The 18,922-nt window shown below is 41.2% G+C and overlaps 1 protein-coding gene across 1 annotated transcript in view; it reads left to right on the top strand.

Moving 5' to 3' along the window:
* LOC115219836 overlaps window positions 1-18,922 on the top strand; it is a 66,106-nt gene that overhangs the window by 46,764 nt on the left and 420 nt on the right. Inside the window, exon 4 of the mRNA XM_029790122.2 lies at window positions 15,573-15,708. Within this exon, the coding sequence (XP_029645982.1) occupies window positions 15,573-15,708 (136 nt within the window). The remainder of the gene's footprint in view (window positions 1-15,572; window positions 15,709-18,922) is intronic.

The raw sequence follows: 18,922 nt of genomic DNA, 5'->3' as shown, positions 1-18,922 counted from the left end.
ATTTAGCGCCCGCTTTCCATGCTAGCATGGGTTGGACGGTTCAACTGGGATCTGGGAAGCCAGAAGACTGCATCAGGCCCAGTCTGATCTGGCAGTGTTTCTACGGCTAGATGCCCTTCCTAACGCCAACCACTCCGTGAGTGTAGTGGGTGCTTTTTACGTGACACCGGCACAGTTGCCAGACGGGGCTGACAAACGGCCACGGTTGGATGGTGCTTTTTACGTGCCACCGGCACGGGGGCCAGGTGAGGCTGGCAGCGGCCACGATCGGATGGTGCTTTTTACGTGCCACTGGCATGGGGGCCAGGCGAGGCTGGCAACGGCCATGATCGGATGGTGCTTTTACGTGCCACTGGCACGGGGGCCAGGCAAGGTTGGCAACGGCCACGATCGGATGGTGCTTTTTACGTGCCACTGGCACAGGGGCCAGGAGTGGCTGGCAACGGCCACGATCGGATGGTGCTTTTTACATGTCACTGGCACGGGGGCCAGGCGAGGCTGGCAACGGCCACAATTGGATGGTGCTTTTTACGTGTTACCGGCACGGGGGCCAGGTGAGACTGGCAACGGCCACGATCGGATGGTGCTTTTTACGTGCCACTGGCACAGGGGCCAGGCGAGGCTGGCAACGGCCACAATCGGATGGTGCTTTTTACGTGCCACCGGCACGGAGGCCCATCGGGGTGGCGCTGGCAATGGCCATATTCGGATGGTTCGCTTATGTGCCACTGGTACTGGTATCACAGCTACAATTTCCATTGATGTTGATCGATTTCGATTTTGATTCTGATTCTCACTTGCCTCAACAGGTCTTCACAAGTAGAGTTTTGTGTCCCAAGACAGAAAGGTATGCATAAGTGGACTGGCTACATCCCAGGTAGAAGCCATGGGTTATGGTCTCACTTGTCCTGCCGGGTCTTCTCATGCACAGCATACTTCCATAGGTCTCGGTCTCTAGTCATTTCCTCGGTGACACCTAAAGTTCAAAGGTCATACTTCACTACCTCGTCCCAGGTTTTCCTGGGTCTACCTCTTCTACAGGTTCCCTCAACCACTAGGGTGTGGCACTTTTTCACACAACTATCTTCATCCATTCTCGTCACATGACCATACCAGCGCAAACGTCTCTCTTGCACACCACAACTGATGCTTCTTAGGTCCAACTTTTCTCTCAAGGTACTTACACTCTGTCGAGTATGAACACTGACATTACACATCCATTGGAGCATACTGGCTTCATTTCTTGCGAGCTTACGCATATCCTCAGCAGTCACGGCCCATGTTTCACTATCATGTAGCATGGCTGTTCGTACACATGCGTCATACAGTCTGCCTTTTACTCTGAGCGAGAGGCCTTTTGTCACCAGCAGGGGTAAGAGCTCTCTGAACTTTGCCCAGGCTATTCTTACTCTAGCAGTTACACTTTCAGCACACCCACCCCTGCTACTGACTTGGTCACCTAGGTAACGGAAGCTATCAACTATTTCTAGTTTTTCTCCCTGGAATGTGGTGGAAGTTAGTCTCTGCGCATTTTCAGTGTTTATTGCTCCTGAGCATCTGCCACATACAAAAACTATTTTCCTAGTTAGCCTTCCTTTGACATTGCTGCACCTCTTATGTGTCCATAGCTTACACTTGGTGCATCTTATAGAGTTTCTACCTACACCTTTTCTACAGATCGAGCAGGGCCATCTACCTGAAGGTGTTTGTGATTTGTCTACCTTCCTACTTATTAGGACTTTGGTTTTAGCTAGGTTGACTGTAAGGCCCTTCGATTCTAATCCTTGCTTACACACCTGAAACTTCTCTAGTTCTGATAGTGACTCAGCAATTAGAGCAAGGTCATCAGCATAGAGGAGCTCCCAGGGGCATCCTGTCTTGAATAAATATATATATATATATATATATATATATATATATATATATACATATATATATATACATATATACGATGAGCTTCTCTCAGTTTCTGTCTACCAATTCTACTCCCAAGGCTTTGGTCAGCCCAAGGCAATAGTAGAAGACACTTGCCCAAGGTACTACGCAGTGGGACTGAACCCGGAACCATGTGGTTGGTAAGCAAGCTACTTACCACACAGCCACTCCTACGCCTCATTTATCTCATCAGAGGTATATTAATGATTGAAGAGTTCAAAATATTATATAATTTTGAAACATAAAAGCCTTTTAAAATAATATAAAAATTTAAAAAAGTTATTTGTCTCTCTCTCTCTGTATATATATACACATATGTATTTGTATATAGTTTAAATCTCTATATATACAAAGCTGAAGTTGTCTGTGTATGGCAGGTTTGGTAGCCTTCAACTAATACTATCTCCTTCGAGACCCTGCGGTGCAAGCTGACCAAAATTGAGAGTATGATAGAAGAAGGCTTGCTCTTCATTGCGTAGAAGAAAATATTCAAATCGGACCATATTAAGACAAAAAATTATTTACATCAAAAAGGTGGCATTTATGTATAGTAATGCCCTCTATATAATATAAATATAATATATATATATATATATTATATATATATATATATATATATATATATATATATATATATATATCTGTAAATGTAATATGTGACAATTATTCGTTTTTCCAATGGCCGGATAACTGAAGAGATGGTGGTGTGGATTTCCACCTTGGTATCCGAAACTCAGAGTTTTATCTTGGCTACCGAATAATTGTCACATATTACATTTACAGATAAATTCCTCTATTTACATAATATTGAGGTCTCTTTCTTTCTTTTGTTTTACCAATATATATATATATGTGTGTGTGTGTGTGTGTGTGTATTTCACATAACAAGTTTCTGCATAGTTTCTATCTACCAAAATTCACTCCCAATGCATTGGTTGCCCTTTAGTCCATTTATTGCTGCCAGAGGTGTCGCATAGTGGAACTGAACCGAAAGCCTTGTGGCTGTGAAACAGACTTCTTAACCATACAGCCATGCTTGTGGATATTGATATAAGACAAGAGATAAATTGTTTTGTTATGTATCCATGGAGGCTTTTATGATTGGTTTCATCATGTCTCAAAAGGATAACCTTGACTGCATATGTAACCTCTTATTACTTCTGGTTACAACTACCAATGTACTCCAAGCTAGGTGTGTGCGTGTGTGAGACACCACTTCATCCCCCGACCCTCTACATGTTATATACTTATTTATGATCAATAGACACTAATCTATATCTTTAATTTAATCTCTTAGTCTTGGCATTTGTAACCATCTTAACTCAATTAGACAATTCTTAACTTGGCATATGTTACTATGGCGACAACTCTTTGAAAACGTCTTTGATTGAATCTGCAGTTATTTCTATCGTCATTTGTTCACTTTTTCTTTTTCACATTCTCCTCCTCTTTTTTCTTTTTTTTTGCTTTCTCTCCCCACCACTCAACCCCTCCTCCTGTCTTTTATTTCCTATCATCATCATCTATCTCATTGGTTCCTTCACATAATCTTCCATTCTTTGATGCATTGATTTCTTGTCTTTCCTTAATAATCTCTAATCATTATTGTGTTGTGTTATTGATTTCAGCAATCAATTAAACATTTTCTCCCATATCCATTTTTCGTACCCCTCATCCCCACACACCTGCAGCTACCCTCTCCTCGACCACGTACCTCTATTATTACCATAACTTTTTGGCTGTCCAGTGTTTAAAGAAATTTGCTACATTATGGCAAAGTTTCAAATGTGAACCCACCTTGTGGGACTTTGAGCAAGTGACTTCTTCTGTAGACTTGGGTCAACCAAAGATTTGTAAGTAAAGGCAAAATTAGATGACAGAAACTGTATGAAAGGTCATTTGAGGCATCGTTTTTTGTTCTGGGGATGGGACTGATTTAATCTGCTACCATTTAACCCTTTAGCTCTTAAACTGGCCCCATCGGGCATAAATATTTTACTGGTTTTATGTCCAAACTGGCCAGATCTGGGCTCTCACACATACCTTATAATGTCATTCTAAAAATAATCATCATTGAACTCTTCAAGACATGAGATTCTGAATGTTGAAGGGTCACACACACTACCACCTGGCCCTTCAGTGATAACCTTGAGCAGAATCCATTTATTGCAAGCATTTAGACCAGGTTTCAAATCTGAAGATAACTCCCCTCTTCCACCTTCTCCCTTCCTCCTGCTAGTCTTGGAATCCGTCATTGGCTTGCTCTGTTCTCCTTTGACTAAATTGTAAAATCAAAATATTTTTTAAAATTCGCAAAAAAGTGTTTGCTTCTTTAGTTAAGTAATATAGATGTAAGCATGGTTGTGTTGTTACGAAATTCACTTTGGAATTGTGATAAGAGGACCAATCTCACTGTGTGGACATTACCAGCTGACCTCCTATATGATAACCACAGGTCTGAAACAGTTACGCGGAAACTGAAGGAGCCCATTGCATGTGTGTGTGTGTGTGTGTACATAAAAACATCAATATCATCATCATTTAACATCCATGTTAACGTCACCATTTAACATCCGTGTTGTCATGAGTTGAACAGTTTGACAGGATCTGCGGAGTCCAAGGACTGCATCATGCTCCAGAATCTGCTTTCACGTGGTTTCTATGGTTGGATGCCCTTCTTCTGGCAAACCTCTTTATAGTGTGTACTGGATGTTTTTTTCCATACTACCTGCAGTATTGAGGTTGCCATACAGTTTGCAGGACTACAAACTGTGGGGGAGGTTGTGGAGGACAACTTCATATATATATGAGGCACAATGGCCCAGTGGTTAGGGCAGTGGACTCACAGTTGTAGGATCACGGTTTCGATTCCCAGACCGGGCATTGTGAGTGTTTATTGAGCGAAAACACCTAAAGCTCCACGAGGCTCCAGCAAGGCTTCCCTGCTGTACTCTTTCGCCACAACTTCCTCTCACTCTTTCTTCTGTTGGCCTGGTCGCTTAGCCAGCAGGGTGGCGTCATTTGAAGGCTAAAACAATGCGAAGTGCATTGTGACCAGCGATGTGTAGCAACATCTGATAGCCTGGTCGGTCACGGTGATATATATATGTGTGTGTGTGTATATATATATATATATATATATATATCAATTAGTGGGTGATATCAACTCTGTAGCACATGAGCATGTTTTTAGCTAGCAGGTTATTCATGGGGAATACTGATAAATATTCTCAATCCATTATCCTGTCAGTAGGGCAATCAGTGCAATATTTACTTGTTGAATGATTGTAAGATACTCTGCAACTCCAGTTTCTGTAATAATACATAGGACACATGTCACACAGTGAAAAAATACTACTTCCTACCCATTTTTATTCACTGTGTGTGTGTGCGTGCGTGCGTGCAACCCTTTCAGTGAGTGTGATCATGAATTTTATTGTTAGATAGATAAGCTGTGTAAGCTCTTATCAGACAGACCTATGACATGTGTCGCTAATCTAATGCCAGTTTGTGACCCAGAACCTAACCTACAAAATATGGTTTCAGATTTTGAGTAATTTGTTCTTCTCCATTGCCACTACTATCTTATCAATGGTAGAGAGGTGACACACTTAAAACCTGTCTTCCAAGCAGGATTTGACCTGAAAATTGTGGCCCTTCAGCTAACTCCTGAATTTCGAACAAATAACGTCGGTTTTTACGTCAGTAAGCAAACCGAAGAGACTTTGTACCTATAGGTTGTAATGTATTAACAAATTATTGCTGATCAGTAGAATGGCCTTCTTTAGGGTGTTCCTGTGAGTATCAGCAACAATTACATCATAGGTGGGTGAACAGTACCCTGGTGTGTATTCAAAGATCCTTTAGGGTGTTTCTGTTTATATCAGTGACAACTGCATTGTAAGTGGGTGAACAGTATTCTAGTGTGTACTCAAATGGCCTTGTTTTGAACAGCGCTTAACAGACTGAAAGATACCATCACCCGTATTCCACCCCAATATTCTGTCCCATTCCATCCTACTTTTTATTAATGAGAAAACAAAATAGTTTGTCTTGTTTTTGTATTTGCTTTGCAAGATTCTTTATGTGAACATCTGTGTTGAGACAGATTTTGCTGTCTCTTGGGAGGATCATTATGCCAATAATAAACACATGCACTGGTTCTATTTCCTTTTTTCGTTACTATTAGTCAGTTTAAGCTGGCAGACTAGCAGAATTGTTAACATGCTGGGCAAAATGCTTTGTGGCATTTCATCTGTTTTTATGTTCTGAGTTCAAATTCTGCTGAGGTCAGCTTTGCCTTTCATCCTTTCAGGGCTGATAAAATCAGTACCAGATGAGTACTGGAGTTGATGCAATCAATTTACTCACGTGAATGAAATTGCTGGCCTTGTGCCAAAATTTGAAACCATTATCATAATTGAATTTGCTAACATTTAACCAATTCACTAATTGATTGATTTGACTGTTTTAATCAATCAGTTAGATTTGTCTAAGTCCTTTGATCACCATTGATGATCTCATCAATGACATGCCATCTTTACATCAGGTCTGCTTCAGGCCTGTCTGTCTACCTGTCTCCTAGCCTAAAGGAGTTTAAAATAGTTTGTATCCTTATAATTCCCTTTTCTTCACCTGAGTGTTGTGCAAAAGTTTTAAGGCCATCTAAGGGTTGTGTAACATTGTAATTTGTCTGCCCTCATTTCAATCCTCATATCACTCACCTCAAGAGCAGGCCTGCCCTTCTCCATCCTTGTGGTAAATGTGAATCTATGATGTGTGTTTGTGAGAGAAAAAACAGCTACATCCCAGATGGGTAAATAGGACTCCAGTGCTTGTTTTTGATGACATTTCTAGAGGAGCCAGATGTAATATGAGATCAAGTGAAGATGCTGGTGTTGCCATGATGAGAGCTGATTGTCTAGTGTTAAGTGCACAACTCTATTTTGTTGTGAAGTATCCCTTATGGAAAAGGAAGATGTTGGAGGAGAGAGAGAAAGGTGGATGGTAAGCAACAATACACATCTATGATGAGTCATCTGTTCCATATACTTAAGTGTGTTCGAGACTATACTCAAAATAAAATTAGCCCCTTGATAAACATATCCGCATTCACAATCACTTTGCTTTGTTTTTGTCCCTCTTCAAGATTCTTCCAGCATCTACCATGAACATAAAAATCTCGTGATCTGCCAACTGATCTGCCATCATTTGCTCATAGATTAGACTGAAGGAAATCGTGGCATGCGTTTTACAGCTTGATGCACTTCCTATCACCAACACTTACTTATTTTCCCAGTAAGGGTCCTCTGTTTTATTCCATAGGGTCTCTAAAGTGCAGAGCTTGTGGATGATTTATTTACAAGAAATATCATCAAATGTCACCATAGCTCAGTGTCCCAGCATGGCCACTGAAATAGTTAAATGATGTGTGTATGTGTGTCTACATACATAAATTATGCCTTTTAATGTAACATTATAAGGTTTGGGTTTCTACATCATTTGCTTTCAGATTTATTACTTTGACCCCCCCCCCCTATATATTGTTTCCTCTGTTATTTTGTGTCTAGCTGTAGCAAAGCAATCTTTGTAGTTGTTTACATGGTATTAAGAGATTAACTTACTTCAAGGACAACATTGTTTTCTTCCCGTTGCCAGTAAGCTAATTGGCTTATTATTCTCCTCTTCTTAGCTCAAACCAGTATTGCTTAACCTCTTAGCATTTAATCTAGCCATATCCGGCCCAAGTATTTTATCTTTTTTATGTTAAAACGGACCAGATCCAACCTCTCGCACCTATCCTACAATGTCATTCTAAAAATATAAAAGCAGGAGTGGCTGTGTGGTAAGTAGCTTGCTAACCAGCCACATGGTTCCGGGTTCGGTCCCACTGCGTGGCATCTTGGGCAAGTGTCTTCTGCTATAGCCCCGGGCCGAACATTGCCTTGTGAGTGGATTTGGTAGACAGAAACTGAAAGAAGCCTGTCGTATATATGTATATATATATATGTGTGTGTGTGTATGTGTTTGTGTTTGTCCCCCTAGCATTGCTTGACAACCGATGCTGGTGTGTTTACGTCCCCGTCACTTAGCGGTTCGGCAAAAGAGACCGATAGAATAAGCACTGGGCTTACAAAGAATAAGTCCCGGAGTCGATTTGCTCGACTAAAGGCGGTGCTCCAGCATGGCCGCAGTCAAATGACTGAAACAAGTAAGAGAGAAAGAGAAAAGAGTATGCCATTGAAATCTTGAAGCTACAAGATAATGCATGATTATTTCAAAACACTGTGAATAAATAAACATTACATTTAACGAAATCTGAATGCTTCGGAGTTGAGGTTTTCCTGAGTGGCACAATCAGCCCCTGACCGAGATTCTCTCATTGTAAATAGACACCACATGGTTGGCCAATTAACTGCTGCTAAACTAAAGTTTTGTAAGCTTCAGTTCGGCTGCTCCTAGGAATATATCTAGAAATTATGTCAACTCCCATTAGACTTTTAAGTAGACTTGCTAGAAATAACAACCAAATCTTCCTCAAGTTACACCTCCTTCCATTTTATTTTTTAAAAAGGATAATGTAGGCTGGGATGTATTATGCTTGAATAAAAGAGGTAATGGTCATAGCTGGAATCTTTTTGATCATAAGCCTGTCAGATTGGGGCTGACCTAGGGCTAAACAAGAACAGCATTTTTGAATATATTCTATGAACAGTATTCATTAACCAGCTGTTTGATTTCCTTATTCACCCTGGCCCCCTAACTCCTTCTATGATTTGTAAATTAAACAGCTAATTGTATTAATGAGCTATGATCATTAAATGATTATCTTACTATGTACTTACGTATGTAAGCCTGTGTAGGCAAACAGGAAGTTTACAGAAGCTTAAAAGCCCATAAGCATTTGCAAATATATACAAATGTATTCTATATGGGTAAATCTGTTTCAAGCCAGTCATTAATGTCACCACCACCACCACCACCACCACCACCACACCACCACCACCCACCACCACCACCACCACCATCATCATCACCACCAACATCATCATCACCACCACATCCAGTTGTCTATATTAGTTTGGGTTTTCAGAATATGTTTCTAATATTTGTAAAGACTTATAAGGTGACAAGCTGACGGGGTGGTTGGCAAGCTGGCAGGGTGGTTGGCATGCCAGGCAAAATGCTAAGTGGTAATTTGTCTCTGTCATAATATTCTGTGTTCAAATTCGGCTGGGGTCGACTTTGCCTTTCATCCTTTCGGGGGACTTGATAAAATAAATACCAGTTGAGCACTGGGGGGGTTGATGTAATAGACTTACCCCCCGCCTCCCCTGAATTTGTGGTCTTGTGCCAAAATTTGAAACCAATATTTATAAAGATTTTACTTTGTCCTAGCAACGATCCCAGTAGCAGTGAAGATTCAGACTTCCAGAAATAGCAGCTAAGTCTCTTTTAACTCTCACCCTACAGTCTTCTTATAAAAGGGAGAAAACATGTAATCAGGAAAACGTGGTCCAGCATCCAGTAGATTTCAAACACAGCTTTAGCACATTTCGTCATATGTTTACTCTGTCAGGCCTGACCTGGGGCTAAACAGCAATGGAGATAGTTACACCCACCTCATATGAGAGTTTTCTTTACACACAGGAATTTCAGAATAAACAAAATTCATAAAATAAAAATAAGTCTGTGTTTCACAAAGAAAGTAAATTTTGCTGTTGAACTCAATCCTTGCCCGTTTAAAGAATGGCGCCTCTGTTTGAAATGTCAGGTTTCACCTCTCCTCTTCCTCACCACCCACCAACAATACGTCTATTCACTGTGATTGCAGACTATCACTGCTTTTATCAGACTCTAGTTTCTGTTTTTCTTTTTTGTCCCCTTTTATTGTTAATTTTACTACAACTGTTCTTGTTGTGTTGTAGTTGTTTAACCCAAGGCACGCCCAGGTCAAGCAGACACCTGATCATAGGGTGCTCCAACAGCAACCATGCCCTCACTCAAATGGCTGCAGCCAAGATGCGTCTCACAAAGCAGCACCGGGAGTCTCTGTTCCCCTTAAATTTTGGTAGATCTTCCCTTTCTTTGCTTATAACATCTTATGTTGCTGAGCAGTCTTTGGTCTCTGTTTGGGTGTGGAAGGAAGAAACTGTGTAGAAGCCTGCCGTGTGTGTATGTGTGTTTATACCTATTTCTTTATTACCCACAAGGGGCTAAACACAGAGGGGACAAACAAGGACAGACATAGGTATTAAGTCTATTACATCGACCCCAGTGCGTAACTGGTACTTAATTTATCGACCCCGAAAGGATGAAAGGCAAAGTCGACCTCGGCGAAATTTGAACTCACAACGTAACGCAGACGAAATACTGCTAAGCATTTCACCCGGCGTGCTAACGTTTCTGCCAGCTCACTAAAAACCCTTCAAGGCAGTGCTCCAGCATGGCTGCAGTCATGAATAAAAGAATTCACACACACACACACGTATATTATATACAAGTTTCAGTCATTTGACTGGCCATGCTGGAGCACTGCCTTTAGTAAAAGAAATTGACCCCAGGACTTATTCTTTGTAAGCCTAGTACTTATTCTATTACTCCATTTTGCCGAACTGCTAAGTTTCAGGAACATAAACACAAACACACACATATAATATAAATAATATATATATGTGTGTGTGTGTGTATGCATATATGGGTACAGGACATCACCAACTGTAAACAACATGAAATACGAAAACAAATGAGTTAATATGCAAATAACAAGAGGGGAAAAAAGGACAAGTAATACAAAGAATGGCCTATAATATATATCATCATCATCATCATCGTTTAACGTCCACTTTCCATGCTAGCATGGGTTGGACGGTTCAACTGGGGTCTGGGAAGCCCGAAGGCTGCACCAGGCCAGTCAGATCTGGCAGTGTTTCTACAGCTGGATGCCCTTCCTAACGCCAACCACTCTGTGAGTGTAGTGGGTGCTTTTTATGTGCCACCAACACAGGTGCCAGACGAGGCTGGCGAACGGCCACGGTCAGATGGTGCTTTTTACGTGCCACCATATACACACAGACACACACGACAGGCTTCTTTCAATTTCCGTCTACCAAATCCACTCACAAGGTTTTGGTCAGCTTGAAGCTACAGTAGAAGACACTTGCCCAAGGTGCCATGCAGTGGAACTGAACCTGGAACCATGTGGTTGGGAAGCAAGCTTCTTACCACACAATCACGTTTATATATAATATATATAAGATTGCTTGGAGACACAAGGTGTGTTATAAAAACCTGCCTAGACCCATGACTCCAGCTTGTATCTTTATAGTCTGTCCTGGATGGAGTACTTTTGTTTTTGTTGATCTTACTTTAATGGAAAAGTAAACGATATGTGTGTATATAACATTTAATATGGCTTGTTGTCCAGCATGGTATCAGTGGCCATGAAAGCCTACTCTTTGGTAACCAATGCACTACATTGAGCAATAATGGTAGAGATGGGTAGAATATGTCCTTTGATCTCCTCTTTGATCTTGTGTTCAAGCCATGAGAAGTTTTCGACCCGCACAAGAAGCGTCGTGTACCTACCATAGAGTTGCTGAAGCATGGAACAAACTGCCGGCATCAGTTGTTAGTTGTCGGAGCACTGCATCCTTCAAAACTTCCATGCTTCCTGAGATTCGCCAACACTACACCTGATTTCTCCCCTCCATACACACACAAGCATGTATCTGACTCATGCATTGTTCGCTTTCCAGACATTTGTACATTACTGCATGTGCTTTATATGCACTGTCTGACAAGTTGTGGTACACCTGAGCACTGTATACAATAATTTCATTATTATTATTATTATTATTATTATTATCATCAAGGCAATCCTGCAGCTCATTCTTCCGAGTCCATGACTCACCTCCACCGAGACAAATTTTCTCTGCACTTGCCCCGAAGAAGGCAAGCTTTGTCAGTTTTTAACCACTTGATTGTTGGATTCTTTGACGCAGGTTACACACCCTTCTGGCTAGTCGTTTACATGTGGAGAAGGCTTTCTTACTGTCAGCAACACAGGACACAAGGCACTTGGAGGAGTCATTGAACTCCTGGGGTTGTGTGCCCTTGTTTGAACTACTTAGCAAGGGGCAATCATTCCTTGATGTATCAGGGACTACCTCATCATTCACTGTGCACTTCCTCGTCTAAGATAGCAGAAAATAATGAGAGAAATTTGGTTGCTATTTCTAGCAGATAGTATGACTTTCTGGAGTCTCTTTTGTTGCTATGTCCTTGTATGAGTAGAATTCAGGTGTGCCTCAAGGAGTCACATTTCTTTTTTTTTTATGAAAAAGAGAATAAGAGATACCACTTAATAACATCAACAGCTCAATGGTATTTTGATGTCTAGTAATTGCGTGGATTTGCTGTTGGGGGGTGTGGGGTGGGGGTGGGGGGGTAATAATTAAGGAAACCTGATCAGAAACACCTGTATGTCGCACACACGTGCATATGCATACTTACACACACATACCTACAGTCTGACGTGAAGAAACCTGATGAATGTAGTTAAGGTCTCATATGCACACAAATGCATTTGCCCCCCCCCCCCCGCCACACTCACATGAACCACGGCTTCACCAAAGCAGTAAATGGAATCAGTAATGAAGGTATGTTGTGGAGTGACTAGAAATAAACAAAGAAGATGTAGGTGGGAGTAGATAAACAGACGAGTGTGCAAGTGTGGGATTGAAAAACAAGGAAAAATGGAGAACAGGCGCAGGAGTGGCTGTGTGGTAAGTAGCTTGCTAACCAACCACATGGTTCCGGGTTCAGTCCCACTGCGTGGCATCTTGGGCAAGTGTCTTCTGCTATAGCCCCGGGCCGACCAATGCCTTGTGAGTGGATTTGGTAGACGGAAACTGAAAGAAGCCTGTCGTATATATGTATATATATGTATGTGTGTGTGTGTCTGTGTTTGTCCCCCTCACATTGCTTGACAACCGATGCTGGTGTGTTCACGTCCCCGTAACTTAGCGGTTCGGTAAAAGAGACCGATAGAATAAGTACTGGGCTTACAAAGAATAAGTCCCGGGGTCGATTTGCACGACTAAAGGCGGTGCTCCAGCATGGCCGCAGTCAAATGACTGAAACAAGTAAAAGAGTAAAGAGTAACAGGTCAACGCTAAGAGGTAAGATGAGTAACAAGGGAGATAACTATTTGCTTTATTTTGTTTCATCTTCTTGCGCTGGAGTTATCATTCTGACATGCTAATTATTTCCACCCTACAGGGTGTCATCTTGACAAGATAACTCTTGATAACATCCCATGAGGTAAAAAAGAAAAAGACATTTGTATAATGTAGAGAGATAAAGCCTTTTAATGAATTATGTAGCCCAGCATCTTTTGAATGTGGCCTTATTTTTTTTTTAAATAAGATGATTTAGAATGAGTGTGTGTGTGTGTGTGTGTGTGCATAGGTTGGATGTTAAGAAGCTTAGTTTGCTACCCAATCACAAGTTTGTGGTTTCGGTACCACTGTGTGGCACTTTGGGCATCTATTTTCTTCTAGGATTCCTGGTTGACCAAAGCCTTGTGAATGGATTTAGTTAATGGAAATTGAAGGAAATTTATGCGTGCGTGTGTGTGTACATAAATATGTATGTGTATATCTGTGTGTGTGTGTGTTAGTGCCTCCGTGCTTTGACATTGTTTGATAGTGAGTGTCACTGTCATGGAAGCTGTATCCTTCATTTCCAATCTTCTGTAGAACCATGTCTGGTCATGGGAAATATTACCTCACCTGGAAAAGGTGAGGGTTGGCAATAGGAAAGGCACCTGGCCATAGAGAATCCGCCTCAACATATTCCACATAGTTTTTGTGTTTTCCACACCCAAACAGAGACAAAGACTGCTCGACAACATAAATGTTATTAGTAAAGATACACAACATTACACTACCATTTCTCCAGAATGGAATAAGATGCATACATCATCATCATCTTCATCATCATCGTTTAACGTCCGCTTTCCATGCTAGCATGGGTTGGACAATTTGACTGAGGTCTGGCGAACCAGATGGCTGCGCCAGGCTCCAATCTGATCTGGCAGAGTTTCTACAGCTGGATGCCCTTCCTAATGCCAATCACTCTGAGAGTGTAGTGGGTGCTTTTAAAGTGCCATCGGCACAAGGGCCAGTCTGGCTGTACTGGCAACGGCCACACTCGAAAATGGTGTTTTTTACGTGCCATCTGCACAGGAGTCAGTCCAGCAGCACTGGCAACGACCTCGCTCGAATGTTTTGTTCACGTGCCAGTGAGGCGATGCTGACAACGATCACGCTCAAATGGTGCTCTTTACGTGCCAGACAGCTGCTCTGGCAGTGATCCCGCTTGGATGGTGTCGTTAGCACATACCATTGTAAATATGAAGTTGTGTAAAACTTTGGTGTGTCAATATGCAATGGCACATGTGATGCAAACTAAGATAACATATTCCATCTGACCCATGCGAGTATGGAGAAGTAGATGTTAAAATGCTGATGGTGATGATGATGATAAATGTGTGTGTGCAGGTGTGTTATCTATACACACCTGCATGCACATTCTATTCTATCACTTTCACCCAATCACTGTTTCTGCTCTCGTATTCCTGCTCCCTACACTCACCTGTCCTAGTTTATCTATCATCACTCCTTCTTTTAATTGACTGCTTCATGGGGCAGAGTAATGAGGGCATTCCAGTTTTATGGGTTTACGAGGTCACCTCACTTATGAAATGCACCCAGTGCAGTATGTAAAATGTGTAGAGACAACATTGGCAACCTTTTTACTACTGGTGCCATGATAAACTACATCGAGTACATTCTGAAAAGTTGTTGATAATAATAAGGTTACCAATGAAGGAACTCTAGGAACACGGCCAAAAAGGAAACACACAAACAAGATGTGGTCTGCCAAACCTTCTAAGTGGACAGTAACTCTGAATAAAGGTTAATTCAAAACATGATACCTGTCCAACCTATGCCAGCTTGGAAAGGGGATGTAAAAGGATACTGATTATATATATATTATAGTATATGTACATACATACACACATATATATGTATAGGTTTGGTATTATGAGCCCTTGAGTCACTCTGTTACTTCTGCTAAGTATTAATACACTCACATACATGGGGGGGGGGTGAAAAGTTCTCGGCTTTAAGGGTATCATGAAAGGCCTGGTTGGTGGCCCAATCTTTCAGGGCTTAGAAAAACTGAAGGACCACTGCAATAAATGTGTGAATCTAAGAGGAGAATATGTTGAATAAAATCCTTCTTTAATTCCTTTTACCCATTAGCCCAGAACTTTTCAACTCTCTCTTATATTTGTGTGTGTGTGTGTGTGAAGCCCTAATTTGAAAAGAAAAAGCCTTGTCATTTTTGTTTTATTTAGTAATAGCATTGTTTTTTTTTTATTGAAGATCAGTCATACGCCTCCCAGATCCCCTCTCTCATACAGAAAGGATATCAAAGTCCCTTATAGAATATCTTTAACTCTGAAAAAATTTTGCACTTCATTGTTTCTCTTTTTCCTTACTTTAATTCATTTCTTCTCATACCTGTACTCTAATTCCTGTTTCTCCTTTTTTTTTCTCTTCCAGGTTCGGTTTTGGCATTATCCTCATTTTACTGTTCTTCTTTGGTTGTTTCTGGAAATACAGACAAAACAGAAACTATTTGATAATTCGCACAGATATTCCTTATACAACAATTCACTCACATGGTGCCATGAATGCTGTATGTATCACTCTTTTTTTCTTTTTTTCTGCTGATTTGTCCATTTGATTTCTCTGTCTTCATCATTTTGTTACCTGAAGCCTCTTATTCATAACATTGCACCACCATTTCTCCAGAATGGAATAAAGATGCATGCCATTATAAATATGAAGTTGTGTAAAACTTTGGTGAGTCAATATCCAATGGCACATGTGATACAAACCAGGATAAACATGACTATAATGTGACTATAGCTACAGCTAGTCTGTGATTACAACTATATTGTGACTATAACTCCAGCTTTATTGTGACAATAGGTACAGTTACATTGTGACTGTAAAGTTATATTGTGTCTATACTTATCTAAAGTGGTGTGAACTCCTTAGTCGTGCTGAAGATATGAGAATCTCTTTAGTGTTGGTGCCATGATATATGTACTGAGTATAACTGTGTAAGTTGGCCGGTGTTAGGAAATCTTCAAAGCCACAGTCGAACCAATTCTACTATATGGCTCAGAAACCTGGACGTTATCAAAGAAGCTTGAGAGGCAGTTGGATGGAACCTACACTCGCCTCCTTATGAGAGCTCAAAATCTCTCATGGAAGCACCATCCAACCAAAATGCAAATATATGGGAAACTACCACCTGTGTCATCTCTTGTGAAAGGTAGGAGAGTCCAGTTTGCTGGACATTGTTGTAGAGCTGAAAAAGAGGTAATTTCTACTCTTCTCCTCTGGAAGCCATCTACTCGCAATACCAGAGGGCGCACACTCTCCTACCCTGATGTAATCTCCAGGGATACAGGCATCCAGCAACAGGACCTCCGTAATGCCATGATGGACCGTGAAGTCTGGCGTAGCATGGTAAATTCCATTGTCTCGACCACGGTCGAACAATGATGATGATGATGATGTTAGGAAGAACATCCAGGGGTAAGAATTCAACCGAGATGTTTTCTAGAATTGGTCCTCTATGTCAAATGAAATGTTAAAGCACTAGTATTTAGGGGCAGTGGTGACCTGTCCAAGACATGCCCGCATGGAAAGCAGTGCATGTGTGTTGTGTACCCTGTCCAATTCCATACCACTCTGTTAACATTCATCTCCTTATATATTGAGGATATACCTTGCACATTGCCACCATATCGCTCACCCACCCTCTCTCTCTCCCTCTGACTAGGGTAACCATGTATCTTATTTCTTTATTGCCCACAAGGGGCTAAATATAGAGGGGACAAACAAGGACAGACAAAAGGATTAAGTTGATTACATCGACCCCAGTGTGTAACTGGTACTTAATTCATTGACCTCGAAAGGATGAAAAGCAAAGTCGACCGTGGCGGAATTTGAACTCAGAACATAACAGCAGACGAAATACCGCTAACCATTTCGCCCAGCGTGCTAACGTTTCTGCCAGCTCGCTGCCTTTGTATCTTCTCTGCAGCTAGAGACACCTGTTTCTGAGCCTCTATCACAGTTTAAACTCTCATCACCTGGCCACAAAGCCACCTTATACAATACCATTCCCCATCTCACTTGAAGAATCTTTGCTTTACAAGTTACCTGGTGACCCCACTGGTGCTGGTGCCACACGAAAAGCACCCTGTGCACTCTCAAGTGATTGGTATTAGAAAAGGTATCCAAAGCAGATATAGAGCTTGGTGAAGTCCTCTGGCTTGCCGGCTCCTGTCTAACTGCTCCATCCATGCCAGCATGGAAGACAGATAATAAATAAAGATAAAACTGTGGCCATGCTGGAGCATCACCTTGAAGAAATTTTGTCGAATGAATCAACCTCAGTACATATTCTATCAGTCCCTTTTGCCAAACTTCTAAGTTACAGGGACTTAAGCACATCAACACTGGTTGTCAAGCAGTGATGGGGGATAAATACGACAGGCACCTCTCAATTTCTGTCTACCAAATCCACTCGCAAGGCTATAGCAGAAGACATTTGCCCAAGGTGCCACACAATGGGGCTGAACCCAGAATCATGTGGCTGGAAAGCAAACTTCTTACCACAGGGTCACATCATATCATCATCGTCGTCATCGTCATTTAATGTCTGCTTTCCATGCTGGCATGGGTTGGACGGTTTGACTGAGGGGTGGCAAGTCAGAAGGTTGCACCAGGCTCCAATCTGATGTGGCAAAGTTTCTACAGCTGGATGCCCCTCCTAGCACCAACCAATCTGAGAGTGTAGTGGGTGCTTTTTACATGCCACCAGCATGGGAGCCAGTCAGGCAGCACCGACAACAACCACGTTTTAATGGTGCTTTTTACATGCCACCAATACAGGACCAGTCAGGCAGCACTATACATATATATATATATATATATATAAATTTATAAATAAGGATAATATCGATATTTAAATATCGATCTTATCAAGTGGCCAGCATGGGAATAAATACCATACAAAGGTAATAATTATTTAAAACTATAAATTAGGGTATCTGAGAGATACCACCATGCTGAAATAGCAGTCAAAACCCTGACCCTAATACCAAAAGTTCATATCGCGCCAGGAGAGAAGACAGAGAGACAAAATAAACTAGCAAAAAAGATTTTACTGGATAATTCAAGATCCTGGATTTCTGACTTTGCTTCAGAGAAGCTCTGCCTTCTTCAGTTGAATATACCAGATAAGTACATATATACAGAACATACGTTATACTTACATATCTCCAAGCGCTCATGCATACATATATATGCACGTATGTACAAGACCAGGTTAAATTGCCTGCCAGTTTATTTTGTCTCTCTGTCTTGTCTCCTGGCGCAATATGAACTTTTAAGGTGGTATTAGGTTCAGGGTTTTGACTGCTATTTCAGCATGGTTGTATCTCTCAGATACCCTAATTTATAGTTTTAAATAATTATTACCTTTGTATGGTATATATATAAAGTTAATCCAAACAAGAAAGCACAAAAAAACACAACAATGCAAGGACATGGAACAAATATAGTATTATTGGACGCTCAGGAAAGAAGGAGGGTTTAACGTTTCGAGCGGAGCTCTTCGTCGGAAATATAGGAGAGGGAAAGATCCAGAGAAGGGAAGACAGAGGGAAAAAAATCGCCAACGGTACACACGAGGTCACATTTTGAAAGCAAAATATATATATATAAATATATACATATATATATATAATATTGCAATTACTAATACTAACTCAAACAGAAATGTATGCAATCTGCCATACATATACTTATGCTGCAAGTCACTCAACAAG

The sequence above is a fragment of the Octopus sinensis genome, linkage group LG15, assembly GCF_006345805.1.
Source record: "Octopus sinensis linkage group LG15, ASM634580v1, whole genome shotgun sequence".
NCBI lineage: Eukaryota > Metazoa > Mollusca > Cephalopoda > Octopoda > Octopodidae > Octopus > Octopus sinensis.
Note: the sequence above shows the minus strand (reverse complement) of the source record. Positions and strands in the feature narration are given on the sequence as shown.